Genomic DNA, 23,138 nt, shown 5'->3' on the forward strand with positions numbered 1-23,138 from the left:
GTTAGATACAGAGTAAAGCTCCCTCTACACTGTCCCATCAAACACTCCCAGGGCAGGTACAGCACGGGTTAGATACAGAGTAAAGCTCCCTCTACACTGTCCCATCAAACACTCCCAGGGCAGGTACAGCACGGGTTAGATACAGAGTAAAGCTCCCTCTACACTGTCCCATCAAACACTCCCGGGGCAGGTACAGCACGGGTTAGATACAGAGTAAAGCTCCCTCGACACTGTCCCATCAAACACTCCCAGGGCAGGTACTGCACGGGTTAGATACAGAGTAAAGCTCCCTCCACACTGTCCCATCAAACACTCCCAGGGCAGGTACAGCACGGGTTAGATACAGAGTAAAGCTCCCTCCACACTGTCCCATCAAACACTCCCAGGGCAGGTACAGCACGGTTATAGATACAGAGTAAAGCTCCCTCTACACTGTCCCATCAAACACTCCCGGGGCAGGTACAGCACGGGTTAGATACAGAGTAAAGCTCCCTCGACACTGTCCCATCAAACACTCCCAGGGCAGGTACAGCACGGGTTAGATACAGAGTAAAGCTCCCTCCACACTGTCCCATCAAACACTCCCAGGGCAGGTACAGCACGGTTATAGATACAGAGTAAAGCTCCCTCTGCTCTGCGCTGAACAATATACCTTAGACCTCAGACTCAGACGAGCGCTCCTTACTGCAGCTCTGTGACATTTGAAATAAATAGAGTGGCTGAAAGTCTGCGATCATTCTGGTGCATTCCCACATTGAGCAGCTTGGTGAAGATCTACGTGGGAAACTGATGTTGAGAATAATCTACAGGGCATCAGAGGCTGACAACCAGCGAGAGATCGATGGAGGGAGGGAATAGAATGACCTGGTGGTCGACCATATTGAGCCACCATTTGCTGTAGCGGGACAGGTAATGGCGTCTGCCGTTGGTTAGACTTGCCCTTTGCACATTTAGATTTCTACATTTTTTGCGTGGCAGGGTGCTGAAAGTGCGAGCCAATAACGTCGCAGCGAGGGAAACAGGGCATCTGGGACCTGAGTGAACAGGGCAAGATACCGGGTATCTCCTTAACCAATCAGATTGAAGGATTGTGAAATAAGCAGCACAAGGACTGAGGTGGAATTAATGTAGTGTAAATTAGAGTGGGCGAGTTCATTGTCATTCAATGAAAGAGAAATAAAAAGAGGGAAGGAAAGATTGGATTAAGAGAAAGAGGAAAAAAGACAGAAAGGAAAAGTAAAAAAAAAATTAAAATTAAAAATTTTACATTTTTAAAATCTCCAACAATTAAAACCTGAAGGAATGAGATTCCACAGTTAATTTTCAGCACCAGAGGGATTGATTGGCAGTAATTAACACTTATCCTGTCGTTAAAGAAATGACTTGTCTTAACTTTCTGTGGCGAGTTTTGTCCGTATTTACCGCGCAAATACAGGATCGTCACGCCGTTCAGTGGTGATGCAGACGGCGAGACGCCGTTTTCACGAAGTTAACGGTGGAACGGCGCAACTCGGACAGGAACGTTTGGATATTTGAGTTTATCCGCGCATCTGCCCCTCGCCTGAAGATGCTGTATCATTTGCACATAAATAATAACGAGCAGCATTAGCCTCACTGTTACATTGACAGCAAAAATCGAAGCCAATATATAATACATTGTTGATAAAACAAATAAATAATTAGAATTGCCTGTAAAGAACTCTTGGGTGTCCTGAGGTGGTGAAAGGCACGATATAAAGGCACGGTCTTTTTCCTCTAAAATGAAGAAACTATGACACTTGTTTTTTTGCTTTCTCCAACAACCCCCCAAACAGCGCGGGAAATGTCTGCATGTTTATTAGCAATGAGCAGATGACAGATACCATCGAGGACAGTGACAAGTTACTGAGCAACACCTTCGCTAACCTGAAGACCTACATCAATACAATCCCAAAAGTAAGTTTTTATTCTGCTGCGATGCTTCGTAACGGGTTAAGATTTAATTTTTGAATTAAGTAACCATGGCAGCCTGGTCCATGCTTCAACTCACCTCCTGTTCCCTCCGAAAGGAGAATTATCTTTATACAAAGGAGTTTTCTCTAACTCATTTCCACACGTGTTACCAACTGCTGCGGAAGGGACATTTCTCAGGGAAAGGCTCTGCCAATGGCTGAGCTGGTTAAGGGCAAGAGGCAGCTCAGCTGTCGTTGAAGCTCCCAGGTGTCACACCCGGTCTGTGCAGAGTTAGTTAACCTCACCAGTGCGGTAGTAGGGGATGCTAAAGAGTTGGCCTCAGCTCCCCGAGGTTAGGAAGGAGAAAATTGGATAGGTTTTCATTCCTGCTCGCTAACCAGTAACACCTGCTGGCAGTGTGTGTGTAATAATAACCGGCTTGGATTGGCCATGATGCCCACCACTGTTGAATAGCCTGCCAACACTCACTATCTAGGATCAGACTTGTGGAGTTGCTGATTGGTCAAGGCACTGGAGGGCAATCAGTGTTGTCACATTTTGGGATCTTTTAACCATTTTTCCATGAAATTGTTTGGGAAAAAGAGTTAGATTTAATGATTATGTTTTAAAGCAAAGTGCATTCACACACGTTTATGAAAAAAGGCACTGAGGTGGAATGTGATTAAAATGCTGGTGAGTTGGGCTTTGAGTTAGTGACTGAAGCAGAGGCCGGGTCAACTTTTAAGAATCGGTTAGATAGGTGATTAAAGAAAAGGGGGCTACAGGGAGATGGGAACAGGGCAGGCACATGGGATTAGGACTATTGCTCGTGTGGAGGATAAACACCAACATGGACTGGTTGGGCCGAATGGCCTGTTTCTGTGTTGTAATTTCAGTGTAATTCTGTAATATAATGTGTTGTATAATGTTTGTATTCCAGGGCTGGGTTTGTATTATAATAAGGGGGAATGGGACCAACTGGATTGCTCTAACAAAGAGCCGGCACGGGCTCAATGGGCTGAATGGCCTCCTTCTGTGCTGTGACCATTCTATGATTCTATATATATAGTCAAGATCTGGGTGTGCTATTTAATGTACATACTCTGGGACTGAGTTAATTATAGAACATTATATATACATATATTCAGGAACTGGCGTTCTTATATAATGTAACTTTCAGGAGCCGTGTATGTGTTAAGATTCAAATTTTTCTTTAAACTCATTTTTTTTCAGCAAATCACAGCCATCACTAATGCCAGCTCAGTCCCAGTAAACAATGTCATAGCTAACCTGGACAGTAAGTAATGATTTATTATTTATTTATTTAGCGTATGCAGGCTTGGCGTATAATTCTGGCCAGCTTCGAGCATTGCCATCACCAGTATATAAAGCGTGTAGGCTTCCAGATAATTTGGTTAGCAAGCGCGATTCAGCGAGGTGGGACATGGTTTGTATTCGTCCGCAAGGACCTTTGTCAATGTCACGAAGGCCTTGTGGGTGGAGATTTGAGACGCACTGTGCCTGTCCAGTTCGGAAGCTCTAACCTACGAACTCTATCTGGTGACTACAGTAATAACAAGTTATGACACAGAATTTTCTGGGGAACATAAAGACACATTGGGGCAGATTGTGCAGCGTAAGTTTACTAGAATGATACCCGGACTTCAAGGGTTAAGTTACGAGGAGAGATTACACAAATTGGGGTTGTATTCTCTCGAGTTTCGAAGGTTAAGGGGTGATCTGATCGAAGTTTATAAGATATTAAGGGGAACAGATAGGGTGGATAGAGAGAAACTATTTTCGCTGGTTGGGGATTTTAGGAGTGGGGGCACAGTCTAAAAATTAGAGCCAGACCTTTTAAGAGTGAGATTAGAAAACATTTCTACACACAAAGGGTGGTAGAAGTTTGGAACTCTCTTCCGCAAACGGCAATTGATACCAGCTCAATCGCTAAATTTAAATCTGAGATAGATAGCTTTTTGGCAACCAAAGGTATTAAGGGATATGGGCCAAAGGCAGGTATATGGAGCTAGATCACAGATCAGCCATGATCTTATCAAATGGCAGAGCGGGCACGAGGGGCTGAATGGCCTACTCCTGTTCCTATGTTCCTATTTACCTCTTCAGTGCTCGGGTACAAAGCATCGCATGGGTGGAGTGCACAATATTGTGATGAAGAAAGGCTTGCTGCTGCTGGAAGCTGAAGGGGATGGTGATATAGATGGGAGGGAAGGGTCTTCATCCCTCCAGCATGAGGAGTGTGCACAGCAAGGAGAGAAAGAAGGAGACAATTTATAGCCCAGTGCTGTCAATGAATATAGATTGACACACTATTTGGAATCATTGAATCAGAGAGAGGTTACAGCATGGAAGGAGGCCATTCAGCCCCTCGAGTCCACGCCGTCTCTATGCAAGAGCAATCCAGCTAGTCCCACTCCCCCGCCCTTTCCCCGTAGCCCTGCAAGTTTTTTCCTTTCAAGTACTTTTCCAGTTCCCTTTTGAAGGCCATGATTGAATCTGCCTTCACCACCCCCTCGGGCAGTGCATTCCAGATCACAACCACTCACTGCGTAAAAATTTTTTTCCTGATGCCACCTTTGGTTCTTTTGCCAATCACCTTAAAACCTGGTCACTTCACACCTGTTCTATCACAATTAAAGAAAGAAAGACTTGCATTTATATAGCGCCCTTCACAATCTCAGGATGTCCCAAAGTGATTTACAGCCAATTAAATATTTTTGAAGTGTAGTCACTTTTGTAATGTAGGAAACGCAGCAGCCAACTTGCGCACAGCAAGATCCCACAAACAGCAATGTGATAATGACCAGATAATCTGTTTTTAATGAAGTTGGTTGAGGGATAAATATTGGCCAGGACGCTGGGGAGAACTCCCCTGTTCTTCTTTGAAATAGTGTCATGGGATCTTTTACATCCACCTGAGAGGGCAGATGGGACCTTGGTTTAATGTCTCATCCGAAGAAACGACAATTCTTGTAGTGCCATAGACCTCATTATAACTGTTCTCCTCTGACAGCAGAAGCCTTACTGGAGTCATAGCTTTGACACAGGGGATATCCCTGATCACCAACCAACCATCCTGATCCATGGCTTTCAGTGATCAGGGCTGGTATGGTAAATTGTCACATGGTCAAAGTGTCAAGACAGCTTCCTCGGTAGCAGGCATTAACGTGCAGGATAAGGTGATATACATCACACACTAACTGCACATTAATACAATGAAAACCATCCCTGTTAATGAAATTGGTTTCTCATCTGGGGCTTTGAGTGCCACATGTTACAACTATTGCTTCGTATGGGAGCTCTGCCAGTGTGTGGAATTAGATAAGCCACTCTCTTTGGTTCCACTGAGACGGAAATGAATTGCATGGCCCAGCTAAAGAGAGCAAGTATCATTGACCTTCTTTATACAAGAGTGAGCTGCTGCCAGACTAATGTGACAAAGGTCACTAGATGCTGCCTGGAAGGATCCATTTGCAAAGGCAGTGGTGACATTGGCTGATGCTCTCTTGGTGGAAGTGGGCTTCAGCTAGTAGTTGACACATTTCCCAAATTGTCTCCAGGGGAAGCACGGCCTTCTGAGGAAGTGACGTGCAAAGAAATCCAAGTAACACCTTCTTGATCTATACACCATGTTGAGTGGGTATCTACATCAAGGAAACTTCTGTGATGCCTCACTATAAGACCCTCCAATCTAGCCGCTTCCATACTCTCTGCCAGTACCACCACATGTATCTGAAACTGGAGTTTCTTCAAAGGAGAGGTGTCACTAATTCTTGGCAGGATGACTAGACTAACAACCTCATAGGCGAGAGGAAAGGAGGATGAAGCATCTTGGGACATTTTGCTACGTTAAAGACGCTGTATTAATGCAAGTTGTTGTTGTTAATGCTGGCTGTCCCAAAGCAAAAGAAATATTTCTTCGACCCGTACTGTGAGAAGATTCTGTTTTTCACACTCTCTTCGTGGATCCAAGTGCATTTTTAATGGTGATTGGTTGGAATGGGATCTAAAGGGGAGGAGGAAAGGGACAAGCAATGGCCATTAATTTTCAGAGATGTTCTGACAGTAAATGTCAGTGATATCCCAGCAGTGAATGTCAGTGATATCCCAGTGAATGTCAGTGATATCCCAGTGAATGTCAGTGATATCCCAGTGAATGTCGGTGATATCCCAGTGAATGTCAGTGATATCCCAGTGAATGTCGGTGATATCCCAGTGAATGTCGGTGATATCCCAGTGAATGTCAGTGATTTCCCAGCAGTGAATGTCGGTGATATCCCAGTGAATATCAGTGATATCCCAGTGAATGTCGGTGATATCCCAGTGAATGTCGGTGATATCCCAGTGAATGTCAGTGATATCCCAGTGAATGTCGGTGATATCCCAGTGAATGTCAGTGATTTCCCAGCAGTGAATGTCGGTGATATCCCAGTGAATATCAGTGATATCCCAGTGAATGTCAGTGATTTCCCAGTGAATGTCGGTGATATCCCAGTGAATGTCGGTGATATCCCAGTGAATGTCGGTGATATCCCAGTGAATGTTAGTGATATCCCAGTGAATGTTGGTGATATCCCAGTGAATGTCAGTGATATCCCAGTAGTGAATGTCAGTGATATTCCAGTGAATATCAGTGATATCCCAGTGAATATCAGTGATATTCCAGTGAATGTCGGTGATATCCCAGCAGTGAATGTCAGTGATATCCCAGTGAATGTCGGTGATATCCCAGTGAATATCAGTGATATCCCAGTGAATGTCAGTGATATTCCAGTGAATATCAGTGATATCCCAGTGAATGTCAGTGATATTCCAGTGAATGTCAGTGATATCCCAGTGAATATCAGTGATATCCCAGTGAATGTCAGTGATATTCCAGTGAATGTCAGTGATATCCCAGTGAATGTCAGTGATATCCCAGCAGTGAATGTCAGTGACATCCCAGTGAATATCAGTGATATCCCAGTGAATGTCAGTGATATTCCAGTGAATGTCAGTGATATCCCAGCAGTGAATGTCAGTGATATCCCAGTGAATCCCAGTGAATGTCAGTGATATCCCAGTGAATGTCAGTGATATCCCAGTGAATCCCAGTGAATGTCAGTGATATCCCAGTGAATGTCGGTGATATCCCAGTGAATGTTGGTGATATCCCAATATAAACAAAATTTCATTGGTGCGTTTAAAATCTCAACTTTTGTGGCTTATAAAATTTACCAACTGGTATCTTGCCTAAATTTGCTGGACAGCAATGGCAACACAATGATATTGTCAAAAAGTTTATTTAAGCAGCAGAATTGCATTTTGTTATACGGTTCAGTCTAATTTTAAATCTGAAAAACCATATGCAAGCATATACTCAAAATGGCACAACTTGTATTAAAATGATTATTACAGTGATATCCCAGTGAATCCCAGTGAATGTCAGTGATATCCCAGTGAATGTCAGTGATTTCCCAGCAGTGAATGTCAGTGATATCCCAGTGAATGTCAGTGATATCCCAGTGAATGTCAGTGATTTCCCAGCAGTGAATGTCAGTGATTTCCCAGTGAATGTCAGTGATTTCCCAGTGAATGTCAGTGATATCCCAGTGAATGTCAGTGATTTCCCAGCAGTGAATGTCAGTGATATCCCAGTGAATGTCAGTGATATCCCAGTGAATGTCAGTGATATCCCTGATGTGGAGATGCCGGTGATGGACTGGGGTGGACAAATGTAAGGAATCTTACAACACCAGGTTATAGTCCAACAATTTTATTTTAAAATCACAAGCTTTCGGAGATTATCCCCTTCGTCAGGTGAATGAGTGGAAGGTTCTCAAATCGCATATCTTATATTAGGCTGGGACACCATCACACCAATCAAAAGATGTCGTTGTTGTTCAAACAGGCCCAGCATATCCCAGCAGTGAATCTCAGTGATATCCCAGCGGTGAATATCAGTGATATCCCAGCAGTGAATCTCAGTGATATCCCAGTAGTGAATGTCCCGTATCCATCTCAATAGCGGGATTGGGAAAGGCTGGGAGCAGATTTCCCATCTTAATAAAAGGGTGAAAAATAGCATGACATTTCAATAATGACTTTTCAAAATTTCCCATGGTTGTTTGTGTGTGTCCCTCCTTCCCTACTGGCATGTTTACACCTGCCCTGGTGAAGTACCTCACAGTGGTGATGGGATCAAATGTGACAGGAAGTTACATTCTATGTTTGTACTAGCTGATTATCACTTCTGTGTAATCTTATTTTAAATTATTTTCATGATTTTCAGATATTGGTTCAGGTCTTGGTGAAACAGTCAGGGAGAAGCTGGCTGAAACGGCATATCCAGCACTGACGTCAATATCTCAGCTGGCACAAGGTAATGGCCACAAGTGTGGGCACACTGAAGAGAATAACATGGCAAATATTTCATTTCCTGATGCTTTACTCTGTATCTAACCCGTACTGTACCTGCTCTGGGAGTGTTTGATGGGACAGTGTAGAGGGAGCTTTACTCTGTATCTAACCCGTACTGTACCTGCTCTGGGAGTGTTTGATGGGACAGTGTAGAGGGAGCTTTACTCTGTATCTAACCCGTACTGTACCTGCTCTGGGAGTGTTTGATGGGACAGTGTAGAGGGAGCTTTACTCTGTATCTAACTTGTGCTGTACCTGCCCTGGGAGTGTTTGATGGGACAGTGTAGAGGGAGCTTTACTCTGTATCTAACCCATGCTGTACCTGCCCTGGGAGTGTTTGATGGGACAGTGTAGAGGGAGCTTTACTCTGTATCTAACCCGTACTGTACCTGCCCTGGGAGTGTTTGATGGGACAGTGTAGAGGGAGCTTTACTCTGTATCTAACTTGTGCTGTACCTGCCCTGGGAGTGTTTGATGGGACAGTGTAGAGGGAGCTTTACTCTGTATCTAACCCTGTACCTGCCCTGGGAGTGTTTGATGGGACAGTGTAGAGGGAGCTTTACTCTGTATCTAACTTGTGCTGTACCTGCCCTGGGAGTGTTTGATGGGACAGTGTAGAGGGAGCTTTACTCTGTATCTAACCCGTGCTGTACCTGCCCTGGGAGTGTTTGATGGGACAGTGTAGAGGGAGCTTTACTCTGTATCTAACCCGTGCTGTACCTGCCCTGGGAGTGTTTGATGGGACAGTGTAGAGGGAGCTTTACTCTGTATCTAACCTGTGCTGTACCTGCCCTGGGAGTGTTTGATGGGACAGTGTAGAGGGAGCTTTACTCTGTATCTAACCCGTGCTGTACCTGCCCTGGGAGTGTTTGATGGGACAGTGTAGAGGGAGCTTTACTCTGTATCTAACCCGTGCTGTACCTGCCCTGGGAGTGTTTGATGGGACAGTGCAGAGGGAGCTTTACTCTGTATCTAACCCGTGCTGTACCTGCCCTGGGAGTGTTTGATGGGACAGTGCAGAAGGAGCTTTACTCTGTATCTAACCCGTGCTGTACCTGCCCTGGGAGTGTTTGATGGGACAGTGTAGAGGGACCTTTACTTTGTATCTAACTTGTGCTGTACTTGGGCATGCATAGTGGGCAAAGTTGAATGGAGCTTTAGTCTACGTCTAACTAGTGTGCTTGAACGTGTGGGCGAAGGCTCCTCATGGTGTGTAGTAATGGGCCTTACAGACCAGGAAGGCCACAGGCTCATTAAATTGCCTGTGCGGCGGCAGTTGGTATCAGACCGGGCCTCAGAGTCACTGAGTGAGGAAAGGAGAGACATTCCAAGGGTCTCTGCTTCTAATTGCTCTCCAGTGCCCACTGGTGGAACGTATGTGAACATTGGATGAGGCCAGCGTCTGCTTTCGCTGTGATGGTCCCCATGGTTCAAAAGCCTGCCGACGGGCACTGCCAACCCTTCCACATGAAGAATAGCCACGTCCCGGGGTAACCAGAGAGCTGCCATCGGCCGTGGGTCTGCACCCTGCCAGAACAGGATCGCTTTGAGAAGGGGAAGAAAACTGAAGGGAAAATGTGCTTTCTGTGGGGAGGGGGGTGGGTTGAAATTTGTGGGTTTATTTAGGTTTCTGACTGGTTCTTTCACCCTGTCACCTTCTGATTGTTTTTATTCACAGATATCAACGAGATGAACGACAGACTGGTGTTTATAAACTCGACAGCGGCAAGGCTGCTTCACCAACAGGGGGTCCTCCAGCGGAACCTGACTGTCATCCGGCAAGATATCAGTGGCACCCTCAATAAGTGTGGTTCACTCTGCGCCAACAGCCAGGACCTCGTGAACAACCTCAAACTCGTCGCCAACTTCAGCACGGTACAGAAACTGCCCGCAACTGGTTTCTACGATTTCGCAGAGTAACGGAACGATTTTTAACTCCGCCTCACTCATCAGTGCTAGAATGTTCTTCCTGATGCTGCAGTCCAGGTTGCTGTGGTGGATTCCTACCAGGCCGTTTTGTCAATGATTAAAATTTGCCCTAGAGGGAGTAGAGTTCTGGGACTGGTGCTCACTGCCGCACAGCAGGATGGGCACAGGTTCGAGACCAGCCCTGCTCAGTCTCCACAATCTCAGTTGTGTCAAGTGTTTGAGATAACATTACCCTGATACCAAGACACACACGGACTGTACAGTACCAGACAGGAGTGAATCGTTCCCTTTTACCCACTGTGTGCTGTACATGTACAGGAGCTGACACTGAGACACACATGGGCAGTACAGTAGCAGACAGGAGTGAATCGTTCCCTTTTACCCACAGTGTGTTGTACAATGTACAGGAGCTGACACTGAGACACACACGGGCTATACAGTCCCAGACAGGAGTGAATCGTTCCCTTTTACCCACTGTGTGCTGTACATGTACAGGAGCTGACACTGAGACACACATGGGCAGTACAGTAGCAGACAGGAGTGAATCGTTCCCTTTTACCCACAGTGTGTTGTACAATGTACAGGAGCTGACACTGAGACACACATGGGCAGTACAGTAGCAGACAGGAGTGAATCGTTCCCTTTTACCCACTGTGTGCTGTACATGTACAGGAGCTGACACTGAGACACACATGGGCAGTACAGTAGCAGACAGGAGTGAATCGTTCCCTTTTACCCACAGTGTACTGTACATGTACAGGAGTGGACACTGAGACACACACGGGCCGTACAGTGCCAGACAGGAGTGAATCGTTCCCTTTTACCCACAGTGTGTTGTACAATGTACAGGAGCTGACACTGAGACACACACGGGCTGTACAGTCCCAGACAGGAGTGAATCGTTCCCTTTTACCCACTGTGTACTGTACATGTACAGGAGCTGACACTGAGACATACATGGGCCATACAGTACCAGAGAGGAGTGAATCGTTCCCTTCCACCATAGTTGCTCCTCCCACTCAAGGAACGCGATTTTATCGTGGGGTGGGATTGGTGCATGCGGGGGCTGGGTGAGCTGTGCTGAGGCCCGGAGAAATTTTAGCTCCCGGGCCTCATTTGCATTAGCAAAATTGGACTCCCGCCCGCTGGAGTACGGAAGCAGGAATTTGGGGACAGGAGGCCGCTGGGAATTTTGGGTTCTCATCCTCATCCAGCTGTTGAAGTATCCAAATTAATATGTGATGTGAATTCTGATGTTCAGATCATTTACATTTACAGGTTCCTGATATGGACCAGGAGATGGAAGCCATGAAGATAATTATGGAGGCTAACCTTCAGTCGATTGTACAAGAGGTACAGCAGTTATCAACATGTCCTCCCTCTCACCAGCTTCCTGTCCTCATAATATTGACTATTTCCCAGATGTTCAAAGTAATGAAGCAAGTTGACAAACTTGGCCCCAGGCAGACTGTTCACTATTGGGAAGTACTGAAATCCCAGGGACACAAGCTAAAAATGGGGAATAGGAAGAAAGTTAGGGGAAGTTTTTCACCCAAAAGGTACCAAGGAAGCAGATTGACAGTATAATTGGGGGTCAAGAGACAATTAGGGTTGAAAAATGTTGCGTGACATGAAACAGAAGAAACTGTTTTTCGCTGAAATTAAACAGAGGAACAAACACATTCTCAGAAATCAAAGGGTTCGAAACCATAAGTTCCTGTGTTTCCATTAACAGATCCAGTATGGTCACTTTCTTGTGTTCTCGTTTAAAAATGAGAGTGGAGGTGGTGAGAAGGTGGGGAGGTGGGGCTCAAATCTATCAAAAAGAACCAAGCTTGTTGAGCCTGATGGCCATTGGCTGTTCCGACATATTCTAATATTCCTTATACATTCTGTCTCAGATAAAACACTACGGGAGTGAATTTCCGGGAGTTTCCCCACTTGTCTGCCCTAACTGGGAAAACCCTGGAAAAACATTCCCGGATATCCATTACTCTCTATAACTCATTCCCAGATATCCATTACTCTCTATAACTCATTCCCAGATATCCATTACTCTCTATAACTCATTCCCAGATATCCATTACTCTCTATAACTCATTCCTGGATATCCATTACTCTCTATAACTCATTCCCAGATATGCATTACTTTCTATAACTCATTCCCAGATATCCATTACTCTCTATAACTCATTCCCGGATATCCATTACTTTCTATAACTCATTCCCGGATATCCATTACTCTCTATAACTCATTCCCGGATATCCATTACTCTCTATAACTCAGTCCCAGATATCCATTACTCTCTATAACTCATTCCCGGATATCCATTACTCTCTATAACTCATTCCTGGATATCCATTACTCTCTCTAACTCATTCCCAGATATCCATTACTCTCTCTAACTCATTCCCAGATATCCATTACTCTCTATAACTCATTCCCGGATATCCATTACTCTCTATAACTCATTCCCAGATATCCATTACTCTCTAAAACTCATTCCCGGGTACCCATTACTCTCTATAACTCATTCCCGGATCCCCATTACTCTCTATAACTCATTCCCGGATATCCGTTACTCTCTCTAACACTCACTGTTAGCTATTACTCTATATCACTGCCAAGTATCCATTACTCTATCACTCTCAGGTGCATTTCTTTCTGTATCTATCAGGTGCTCAATATTCTTTCAGATATTCATTAATTCTCTATAACCCACTCCCAGTTATCGGTTGCTCATAATAAAGCAGAACTCAATCATTAACTACAATTACTCAGTCTCCACAGTCCAGTAAACTCGGTCTCCACAGTCCAGTAAACTCGGTCTCCACAGTCCAGTAAACTCGGTCTCCATAGTCTGCCCAGTAAACATAACACCTTGTCTCAATCCTAACTTGTGTCTGTTCCTTTCTGCAAAGGGTTACAAAGCTTTTAATGACACGCCAGCCCTGGTTGCCAACCAATCAGCCATCACGGTGTCAGGTGAGTGCAGTCCTTGATTAAACCTGTTGTACACTACAAACCTAACCAGTAATGATGCTGCTCCTTGGTGTCACTGTGCACAGTGTGGATGTCAGTAACATTCGATTATTACTTTCCTCTTCTTTGCTGCCCCATGGTATCTTGTCCAATGGGCAGTGTGTAGCTCCAATGTACCGTGTGAGCAAGAGGCATTACACAGCACTGATATATCAGCAATATGTCCTGCTGGTATGTAATACCAATGAGAGCTGTAATGCTAAGAACCATTGTACAATGACATTGTGCTATTCCAATATCCAATGCCAATATATGCAATGGATCAAGAACTGACTACATTCCCGTAGATGGCGAGTTGTTATTAACGGCTGTGGATCTGCTTGGAGACCTGTTACCAGTGGTGTCCCCCATGGATTGGAGTTAGGACCTCTGCTTTATACTATTTTCATAAATGACCTGGATGTAGGTGTTGGGGGAGTGGTCTGCAAGTTTGTGGACGATATGAAAATTTGTGTGAGTGTTAGGACTGCAGAGGGGAGCAGATCTCTGCAAGCGGATTTAAACGCGCTGTGGAAAAGGCCTATCACTGGTGAATGGTATTTAACCCAGAAAAGTGCACATGGGCAGGACCAACACCAAGTACACTTAATGTTTACACAGAACAGAACTGAAATCGGCTGAGAGAGAGAAAAGCGTCAGCTGATGGCTATGGCTTCACGGCATTGATCGTGGCCTTTAGATAATGATGTAGTCTGCCACCATTGGCGGCCGTGCCTTCAGCCGTCTGGGCCCTAAGCTCTGGAATTCCCTCCCTAAACCTCTCCACCTCTCTCTCCTCCTTTAAGACGCTCCTTAAAACCTACCTCTTGGACCAAGCTTTTGGTCACCTGTCCTAATATCTCCTTATGTGGCTCGGTGTCAAATTTTGTCTGACTGCCCTCCTGCGAAGCGCCTTGGGACGTTTTACTACGTTAAAGGTGCTATATAAATGCAAATTGTTGTTGTTGAGTCTGGAGGTAACAAAAGCAAGGATGAGGGTTTCAGCAGCAGATGGGCTGAGGCAGGAACGGAGACAAAAATCTATCGATCTCAGCCTTGAAAGCTCCAATTGACCCAGAATCCACGGCCTTTTGGGAGAGGGAATTCCAGATTTGCATCACCGTTTGTGTGAAAAAGTTCTTCTGAATGGCCTGGGTCTAAATTTGTTGTTCTGGATTCCCCCCACCAGAGGAAATAGTTTTTCAAAACACTTGTCATTTTAAACACCATTTTAAATCACCCCTCAACCTTCTAAACTCAAGGGAATACAGACCAAGTCTATGCAACCTGTCCTTAGAATTTAACCTTTTAAGCCCCAGTATCATTCTGGTGAACCTGCGCTGCGCCCCCTCCAAGGCCGATATATCCTTCCTGAGGGACGGGGCCCAGAACTGAACACAGCCTCTCCAGATGGGGTCTGGCCAGGGTTCTGTACAACTGAATCATAACATTCTCCCCCCTGTATTCCAGCCCCCTTGGGGTAAAGGTCAACATTCCATCAGCCGTTTTGGTTACTTTTTGTGTCTGTGCACTAGTGTTTAGTGAGTTTTTAAAAATTGTTTCATACCATCAATTTTAATCTTGTTTTTGTGAATGTGCAGAAATGAAGACAAGTATAAAAAGTATCGAAAATCAGATACAAAATGCCACGCAGGAGTTTCCGACATCAAGCACACTGATATCAGTCAATTCCCAACTGGACAAGGTGAACAGCTCGATAAATGAGTACCTCCCACAGGTCCAACAGGGAAATCGGTACAGGTAAGATTCAAAAGGGCCGACTGCACGTTCGACCTGATATACCCCACACCACTCACTGTAACACTCTGATATACCCCACACCCCCTCACTGTAACACTCTGATATACCCCACACCCCCTCACTGTAACACTCTGATATACCCCACACCCCCTCACTGTAACACTCTGATATACCCCACACCCCCTCACTGTAACACTCTGATATACCCCACACCCCTCACTGTAACACTCTGATATACCCCACACCCCTCACTGTAACACACTCTGATATACCCCACACCCCTCACTGTAACACTCTGATATACCCCACACCCCTCACTGTAACAATCTCTGATATACCCCACACCCCTCACTGTAACACTCACTTTTATACCCCACACCCCTCACTGTAACAATCTCTGATATACCCCACACCCCTCACTGTAACACACTCTGATATAGCCCACACCCCTCACTGTAACACTCTGATATACCCCGCACCCCTCACTGTAACACACTCTGATATACCCCACACCCCTCACTGTAACACTCTCTGATATACCCCACACCCCTCACTGTAACACTCTGATATACCCCACACCCCTCACTGTAACACTCTGATATAACCCACACCCCTCACTGTAACACACTCTGATATACCCCACACCCCTCACTGTAACATTCTGATATAACCCACACCCCTCACTGTAACACACTCTGATATATCCCACACCCCTCACTGTAACACTCTGATATACCCCACACCCCTCACTGTAACACTCTCTGATATATCCCACACCCCTCACTGTAACACTCTGATATACCCCACACCCCTCACTGTAAAACACTCTGATATATCCCACACCCCTCACTGTAACACTCTGATATAACCCACACCCCTCACTGTAACACACTCTGATATACCCCACACCCCTCACCGTAACACTCTGATATACCCCACACCCCTCACTGTAACACTCTCTGATATACCCCACACCCCTCACTGTAACACACTCTGATATACCCCACACCCCTCACTGTAACACTCACTTTTATACCCCACACCCCTCACTGTAACACTCTCTGATATACCCCACACCCCTCACTGTAACACTCTCTGATATACCCCACACCCCTCACTGTAACACTCTCTGATATACCCCACACCCCTCACCGTAACACTCTGATATACCCCACACCCCTCACTGTAACACTCTCTGATATATCCCACACCCCTCACTGTAACACTCTGATATACCGCACCCCCTCACTGTAACACTCACTTTTATACCCCACACCCCTCACTGTAACACTCTCTGATATACCCCACACCCCTCACTGTAACACTCTCTGATATACCCCACACCCCTCACTGTAACACTCTCTGATATACCCCACACCCCTCACTGTAACACTCACTTTTATATCCCACACCCCTCACTGTAACACTCTCTGATATACCCCACACCCCTCACTGTAACACTCTCTGATATACCCCACACCCCTCACTGTAACACTCTCTGATATGTCCCACACCCCTCACTGTAACACTCTGATATACCCCACACCCCTCACTGTAACACACTCTGATATACCCCACACCTCTCACTGTAACACTCTCTGATATACCCCGCAACCCTCACTGTAACACTCTGATATACCCCACACCCCTCACTGTAACACTCTCTGATATACCCCACACCTCTCACTGTAACACTCTCTGATATACCCCGCAACCCTCACTGTAACACTCTGATATATCCCACACCCCTCACTGTAACACTCTGATATATCCCACACCCCTCACTGCAACACTCTGATATAACCCACACCCCTCACTGTAACACTCTCTGATATACCCCACACCCCTCACTGTAACACTCTCTGATATACCCCACACCCCTCACCGTAACACTCTGATATACCCCACACCCCTCACTGTAACACTCTCTGATATATCCCACACCCCTCACTGTAACACTCTGATATACCGCACCCCCTCACTGTAACACTCACTTTTATACCCCACACCCCTCACTGTAACACTCTCTGATATACCCCACACCCCTCACTGTAACACTCTCTGATATACCCCACACCCCTCACTGTAACACTCACTTTTATATCCCACACCCCTCACTGTAACACTCTCTGATATACGCCACACCCCTCACCGTAACACTCTGATATACCCAACACCCCTCACTGTAACACTCTCTGATATACCCCACACCCCTCACTGTAACACTCACTTTTATATCCCACACCCCTCACTGTAACACTCTCTGATATACCCCACACCCCTCACTGTAACACTCTCTGATATGTCCCACACCCCTCACTGCAACACACTCTGATATACCCCACACCCCTCACTGTAACACTCACTTTTATACCCCACACCCCTCACTGTAACACACTCCGATATACCCCACACCCCTCACTGTAACACTCTCTGATATACCCCACACCCCTCACTGTAACACACTCTGATATACCCCACACTCCTCACTGTAACACTCTCTGATATACCCCACACCCCTCACTGTAACACTCAATGATATACCCCACACCCCTCACTGTAGCACACTCTGATATACCCCACACCCCTCACTGTAACACTCAATGATATACCCCACACCCCTCACTGTAACACTCTCTGATATACCCCACACCCCTCACTGTAACACTCAATGATATACCCCAAACCCCTCACTGTAACACTCAATGATATACCCCACACCCCTCACTGTAACACTCACTTTTATATCCCACACCCCTCACTGTAACACTCTCTGATATACCCCACCCCCCTCACTGTAACACTCACTTTTATATCCCACACCCCTCACTGTAACACACTCTGATATACCCCACACCCCTCACTGTAACACTCTCTGATATACCCCACCCCCCTCACTGTAACACTCACTTTTATATCCCACACCCCTCACTGTAACACACTCTGATATACCCCACACCCCTCACTGTAACACTCTCTGATATACCCCACACCTCTCACTGTAACACTCTGATATATCCCACACCCCTCACTGTAACACTCTGATATACCCCACACCCCTCACTGTAACACTCTGATATACCCCACACCCCTCACTGTAACACTCTGATATATCCCACACCCCTCACTGTAACACTCTCTGATATACCCCACACCCCTCACTGTAACACACTCTGATATACCCCACACCCCTCACTGTAACACACTCTGATATACCCCACACCCCTCACTGTAACACTCTCTGATATACCCCACACCCCTCACTGTAACACACTCTGATATACCCCACACCCCTCACTGTAACACTCTCTGATATACCCCACACCCCTCACTGTAACACACTCTGATATACCCCACCCCCCTGACTGTAACACTCACTTTTATACCCCACACCCCTCACTGTAACACACTCCGATATACCCCACACCCCTCACTGTAACACACTCTGATATACCCCACACCCCTCACTGTAACACTCTGATATACCCCACACCCCTCACTGTAACACTCACTTTTATATCCCACACCCCTCACTGTAACACTCTCTGATGTACCCCACACCCCTCACTGTAACACTCTCTGATATACCCCACACCCCTCACTGTAACACTCACTTTTATATCCGACACCCCTCACTGTAACACTCTCTGATATACCCCACACCCCTCACTGTAACACTCAATGATATACCCCACACCCCTCACTGTAACACACTCTGATATACCCCACACCCCTCACTGTAACACTCTCTATTATACCCCACCCCCCTCACTGTAACACTCTCTGATATACCCCACACCCCTCACTGTAACACACTCTGATATACCCCACACCCCTCACTGTAACACTCTCTATTATACCCCACCCCCCTCACTGTAACACTCTCTGATATACCCCACACCCCTCACTGTAACACACTCTGATATACCCCACACCCCTCACTGTAACACACTCTGATATACCCCACACCCCTCACTGTAACACTCACTTTTATACCCCACACCCCTCACTGTAACACTCCCTGATATACCCCACACCCCTCACTGTAACACACTCTGATATACCCCACACCCCTCACTGTAACACTCTCTGATATATCCCACACCCCTCACCGTAACACTCTGATATACCCCACACCCCTCACTGTAACACTCTCTGATATACCCCACACCCCTCACTGTAACGCTCTGATATACCCCACACCCCTCACTGTAACACTCTCTGATATACCCCACACCTCTCACTGTAACAATCTCTGATATACCCCACACCCCTCACTGTAACACACTCCGATATACCCCACACCCCTCACTGTAACACTCTCTGATATACCCCACACCCCTCACTGTAACACACTCTGATATACCCCACACCCCTCACTGTAACACTCTGATATATCCCACACCCCTCACTGTAAAACTCTCTGATATACCCCACACCCCTCACTGTAACACTCTGATATACCCCACACCCCTCACTGTAACACACTCTGATATACTCCACACCCCTCACTGTAACACTCTCTGATATACCCCACACCCCTCACTGTAACACTCACTTTTATATCCCACACCCCTCACTGTAACACTCTCTGATATACCCCACACCCCTCACTGTAGCACTCTCTGATATACCCCACACCCCTCACTGTAACACTCAATGATATACCCCACACCCCTCACTGTAACACACTCTGATATACCCCACAACCCTCACTTTAACACTCACTGATATACCCCACACCTCTCACTGTAACACTCTCTGATATACCCCACACCCCTCACTGTAACACTCTGATATACCCCACACCCCTCACTGTAACACTCTGATATATCCCACACCCCTCACTGTAACACTCACTTTTATATCCCACACCCCTCACTGTAACACTCTCTGATATACCCCACAACCCTCACTTTAACACTCACTGATATACCCCACAACCCTCACTTTAACACTCACTGATATACCCCACAACCCTCACTGTAACACTCTCTGATATATCTCACACCCTCACTGTAACACTCTGATATACCCCACCCCCCTCACTGTAACACTCTGATATATCCCACACCCCTCACTGTAACACTCACTTTTATATCCCACACCCCTCACTGTAACACTCTCTGATATACCCCACACCCCTCACTGTAACACTCTCTGATATGTCCCACACCCCTCACTGCAACACACTCTGATATACCCCACACCCCTCACTGTAACACTCACTTTTATACCCCACACCCCTCACTGTAACACACTCCGATATACCCCACACCCCTCACTGTAACACTCTCTGATATACCCCACACCCCTCACTGTAACACACTCTGATATACCCCACACCCCTCACTGTAACACTCTCTGATATACCCCACACCCCTCACTGTAACACTCTCTGATATACCCCACACCCCTCACTGTAGCACACTCTGATATACCCCACACCCCTCACTGTAACACTCTCTGATATACCCCACACCCCTCACTGTAGCACACTCTGATATACCCCACACCCCTCACTGTAACACTCTCTGATATACCCCACACCCCTCACTGTAACACTCAATGATATACCCCACACCCCTCACTGTAACACTCTCTGATATACCCCACACCCCTCACTGTAACACTCACTTTTATATCACACACCCCTCACTGTAACACACTCTGATATACCCCACCCCCCTCACTGTAACACTCACTTTTATACCCCACCCCCCTCACTGTAACACTCACTTTTATACCCCACACCCCTCACTGTAACACTCAATGATATACCCCACACCCCTCACTGTAACACTCTCTGATATACCCCACACCCCTCACTGTAACACTCACTTTTATATCACACACCCCTCACTGTAACACACTCTGATATACCCCACCCCCCTCACTGTAACACTCATTTTATATCCCACACCCCTCACTGTAACACACTCTGATATACCCCACACCCCTCACTGTAACACTCTCTGTTATACCCCACCCCCCTCACTGTAACACTCTGATATATCCCACACCCCTCACTGTAACACTCTCTGATATACCCCACACCCCTCACCGTAACACTCACTTTTATATCCCACACCCCTCACTGTAACACTCTCTGATATACCCCACACCTCTCACTGTAACACTCTGATATACCCCACACCCCTCACTGTAACACAGTCTGATATATCCCACACCCCTCACTGTAACACACTCTGATATACCCCACACCCCTCACTGTAACACTCTCTGATATACCCCACACCCCTCACTGTAACACACTCTGATATACCCCACACCCCTCACTGTAACACTCTCTGATATACCCCACACCCCTCACTGTAACACACTCTGATATACCCCACCCCCCTGACTGTAACACTCACTTTTATACCCCACACCCCTCACTGTAACACACTCCGATATACCCCACACCCCTCACTGTAACACACTCTGATATACCCCACACCCCTCACTGTAACACTCTGATATACCCCACACCCCTCACTGTAACACTCACTTTTATATCCCACACCCCTCACTGTAACACTCTCTGATGTACCCCACACCCCTCACTGTAACACTCTCTGATATACCCCACACCCCTCACTGTAACACTCACTTTTATATCCGACACCCCTCACTGTAACACTCTCTGATATACCCCACACCCCTCACTGTAACACTCAATGATATACCCCACACCCCTCACTGTAACACACTCTGATATACCCCACACCCCTCACTGTAACACTCTCTATTATACCCCACCCCCCTCACTGTAACACTCTCTGATATACCCCACACCCCTCACTGTAACACACTCTGATATACCCCACAACCCTCACTGTAACACTCTCTGATATACCCCACACCCCTCACTGTAACACTCTCTGATATACCCCACCCCCCTCACTGTAACACTCACTGATATACCCCACACCCCTCACTGTAACACTCTGATATACCCCACACCCCTCACTGTAACACTCTGATATACCCCACCCCCCTCACTGTAACACTCTGATATACCCCACACCCCTCACTGTAACACTCTGATATACCCCACACCCCTCACTGTAACACTCTGATATACCCCACCCCCCTCACTGTAACACTCTGATATACCCCACACCCCTCACTGTAACACTCTGATATACCCCGCACCCCTCACTGTAACACTCTGATATATCCCACACCCCTCACTGTAACACTCTGATATACCCCACCCCCCTCACTGTAACACTCTGATATACCCCACCCCCCTCACTGTAACACTCTGATATACCCCACACCCCTCACTGTAACACTCTGATATACCCCACACCCCTCACTGTAACACTCTGATATACCCCACACCCCTCACTGTAACACTCTGATATACCCCACAACCCTCACTGTAACACTCTCTGATATACCCCACACCCCTCACTGTAACACCCACTTTTATACTCCACACCCCTCACTGTAACACACTCCGATATACCCCACACCCCTCACTGTAACACACTCTGATATACCCCACACCCCTCACTGTAACACACTCTGATATACCCCACACCCCTCACTGTAACACACTCTGATATACCCCACACCCCTCACTGTAACACTCTCTGATATACCCCACACCCTTCACTGTAACACTCCCTGATATACCCCACACCCCTCACTGTAACACTCACTTTTATACCCCACACCCCTCACTGTAACACTCCCTGATATACCCCACACCCCTCACTGTAACACACTCTGATATACCCCACACCCCTCACTGTAACACTCCCTGATATATCCCACACCCCTCACCGTAACACTCTGATATACCCCACACCCCTCACTGTAACACTCTCTGATATACCCCACACCCCTCACTGTAACGCTCTGATATACCCCACACCCCTCACTGTAACACTCACTTTTATACCCCACACCCCTCACTGTAACAATCTCTGATATACCCCACACCCCTCACTGTAACACACTCCGATATACCCCACACCCCTCACTGTAACACTCTCTGATATACCCCACACCCCTCACTGTAACACACTCTGATATACCCCACACCCCTCACTGTCAC

General features: G+C 46.5%; 1 protein-coding gene across 2 annotated transcripts in view; it reads left to right on the forward strand.

The window, feature by feature from the left end:
- prom2 (prominin 2) overlaps positions 1-23,138 on the forward strand; it is a 73,633-nt gene that overhangs the window by 24,317 nt on the left and 26,178 nt on the right. For both annotated transcript variants that reach the window (XM_068001995.1, XM_068001994.1), the window contains exons 5-11: positions 1,815-1,935; positions 3,166-3,229; positions 8,225-8,314; positions 10,031-10,227; positions 11,560-11,634; positions 13,204-13,267; positions 14,905-15,064. In XM_068001995.1, coding sequence (XP_067858096.1) covers positions 1,815-1,935; positions 3,166-3,229; positions 8,225-8,314; positions 10,031-10,227; positions 11,560-11,634; positions 13,204-13,267; positions 14,905-15,064 — 771 coding nt within the window. The remainder of the gene's footprint in view (positions 1-1,814; positions 1,936-3,165; positions 3,230-8,224; positions 8,315-10,030; positions 10,228-11,559; positions 11,635-13,203; positions 13,268-14,904; positions 15,065-23,138) is intronic.

The sequence above is a fragment of the Heptranchias perlo genome, chromosome 21 (genome assembly GCF_035084215.1).
Source record: "Heptranchias perlo isolate sHepPer1 chromosome 21, sHepPer1.hap1, whole genome shotgun sequence".
Taxonomy (NCBI): Eukaryota; Metazoa; Chordata; class Chondrichthyes; order Hexanchiformes; family Hexanchidae; genus Heptranchias; species Heptranchias perlo.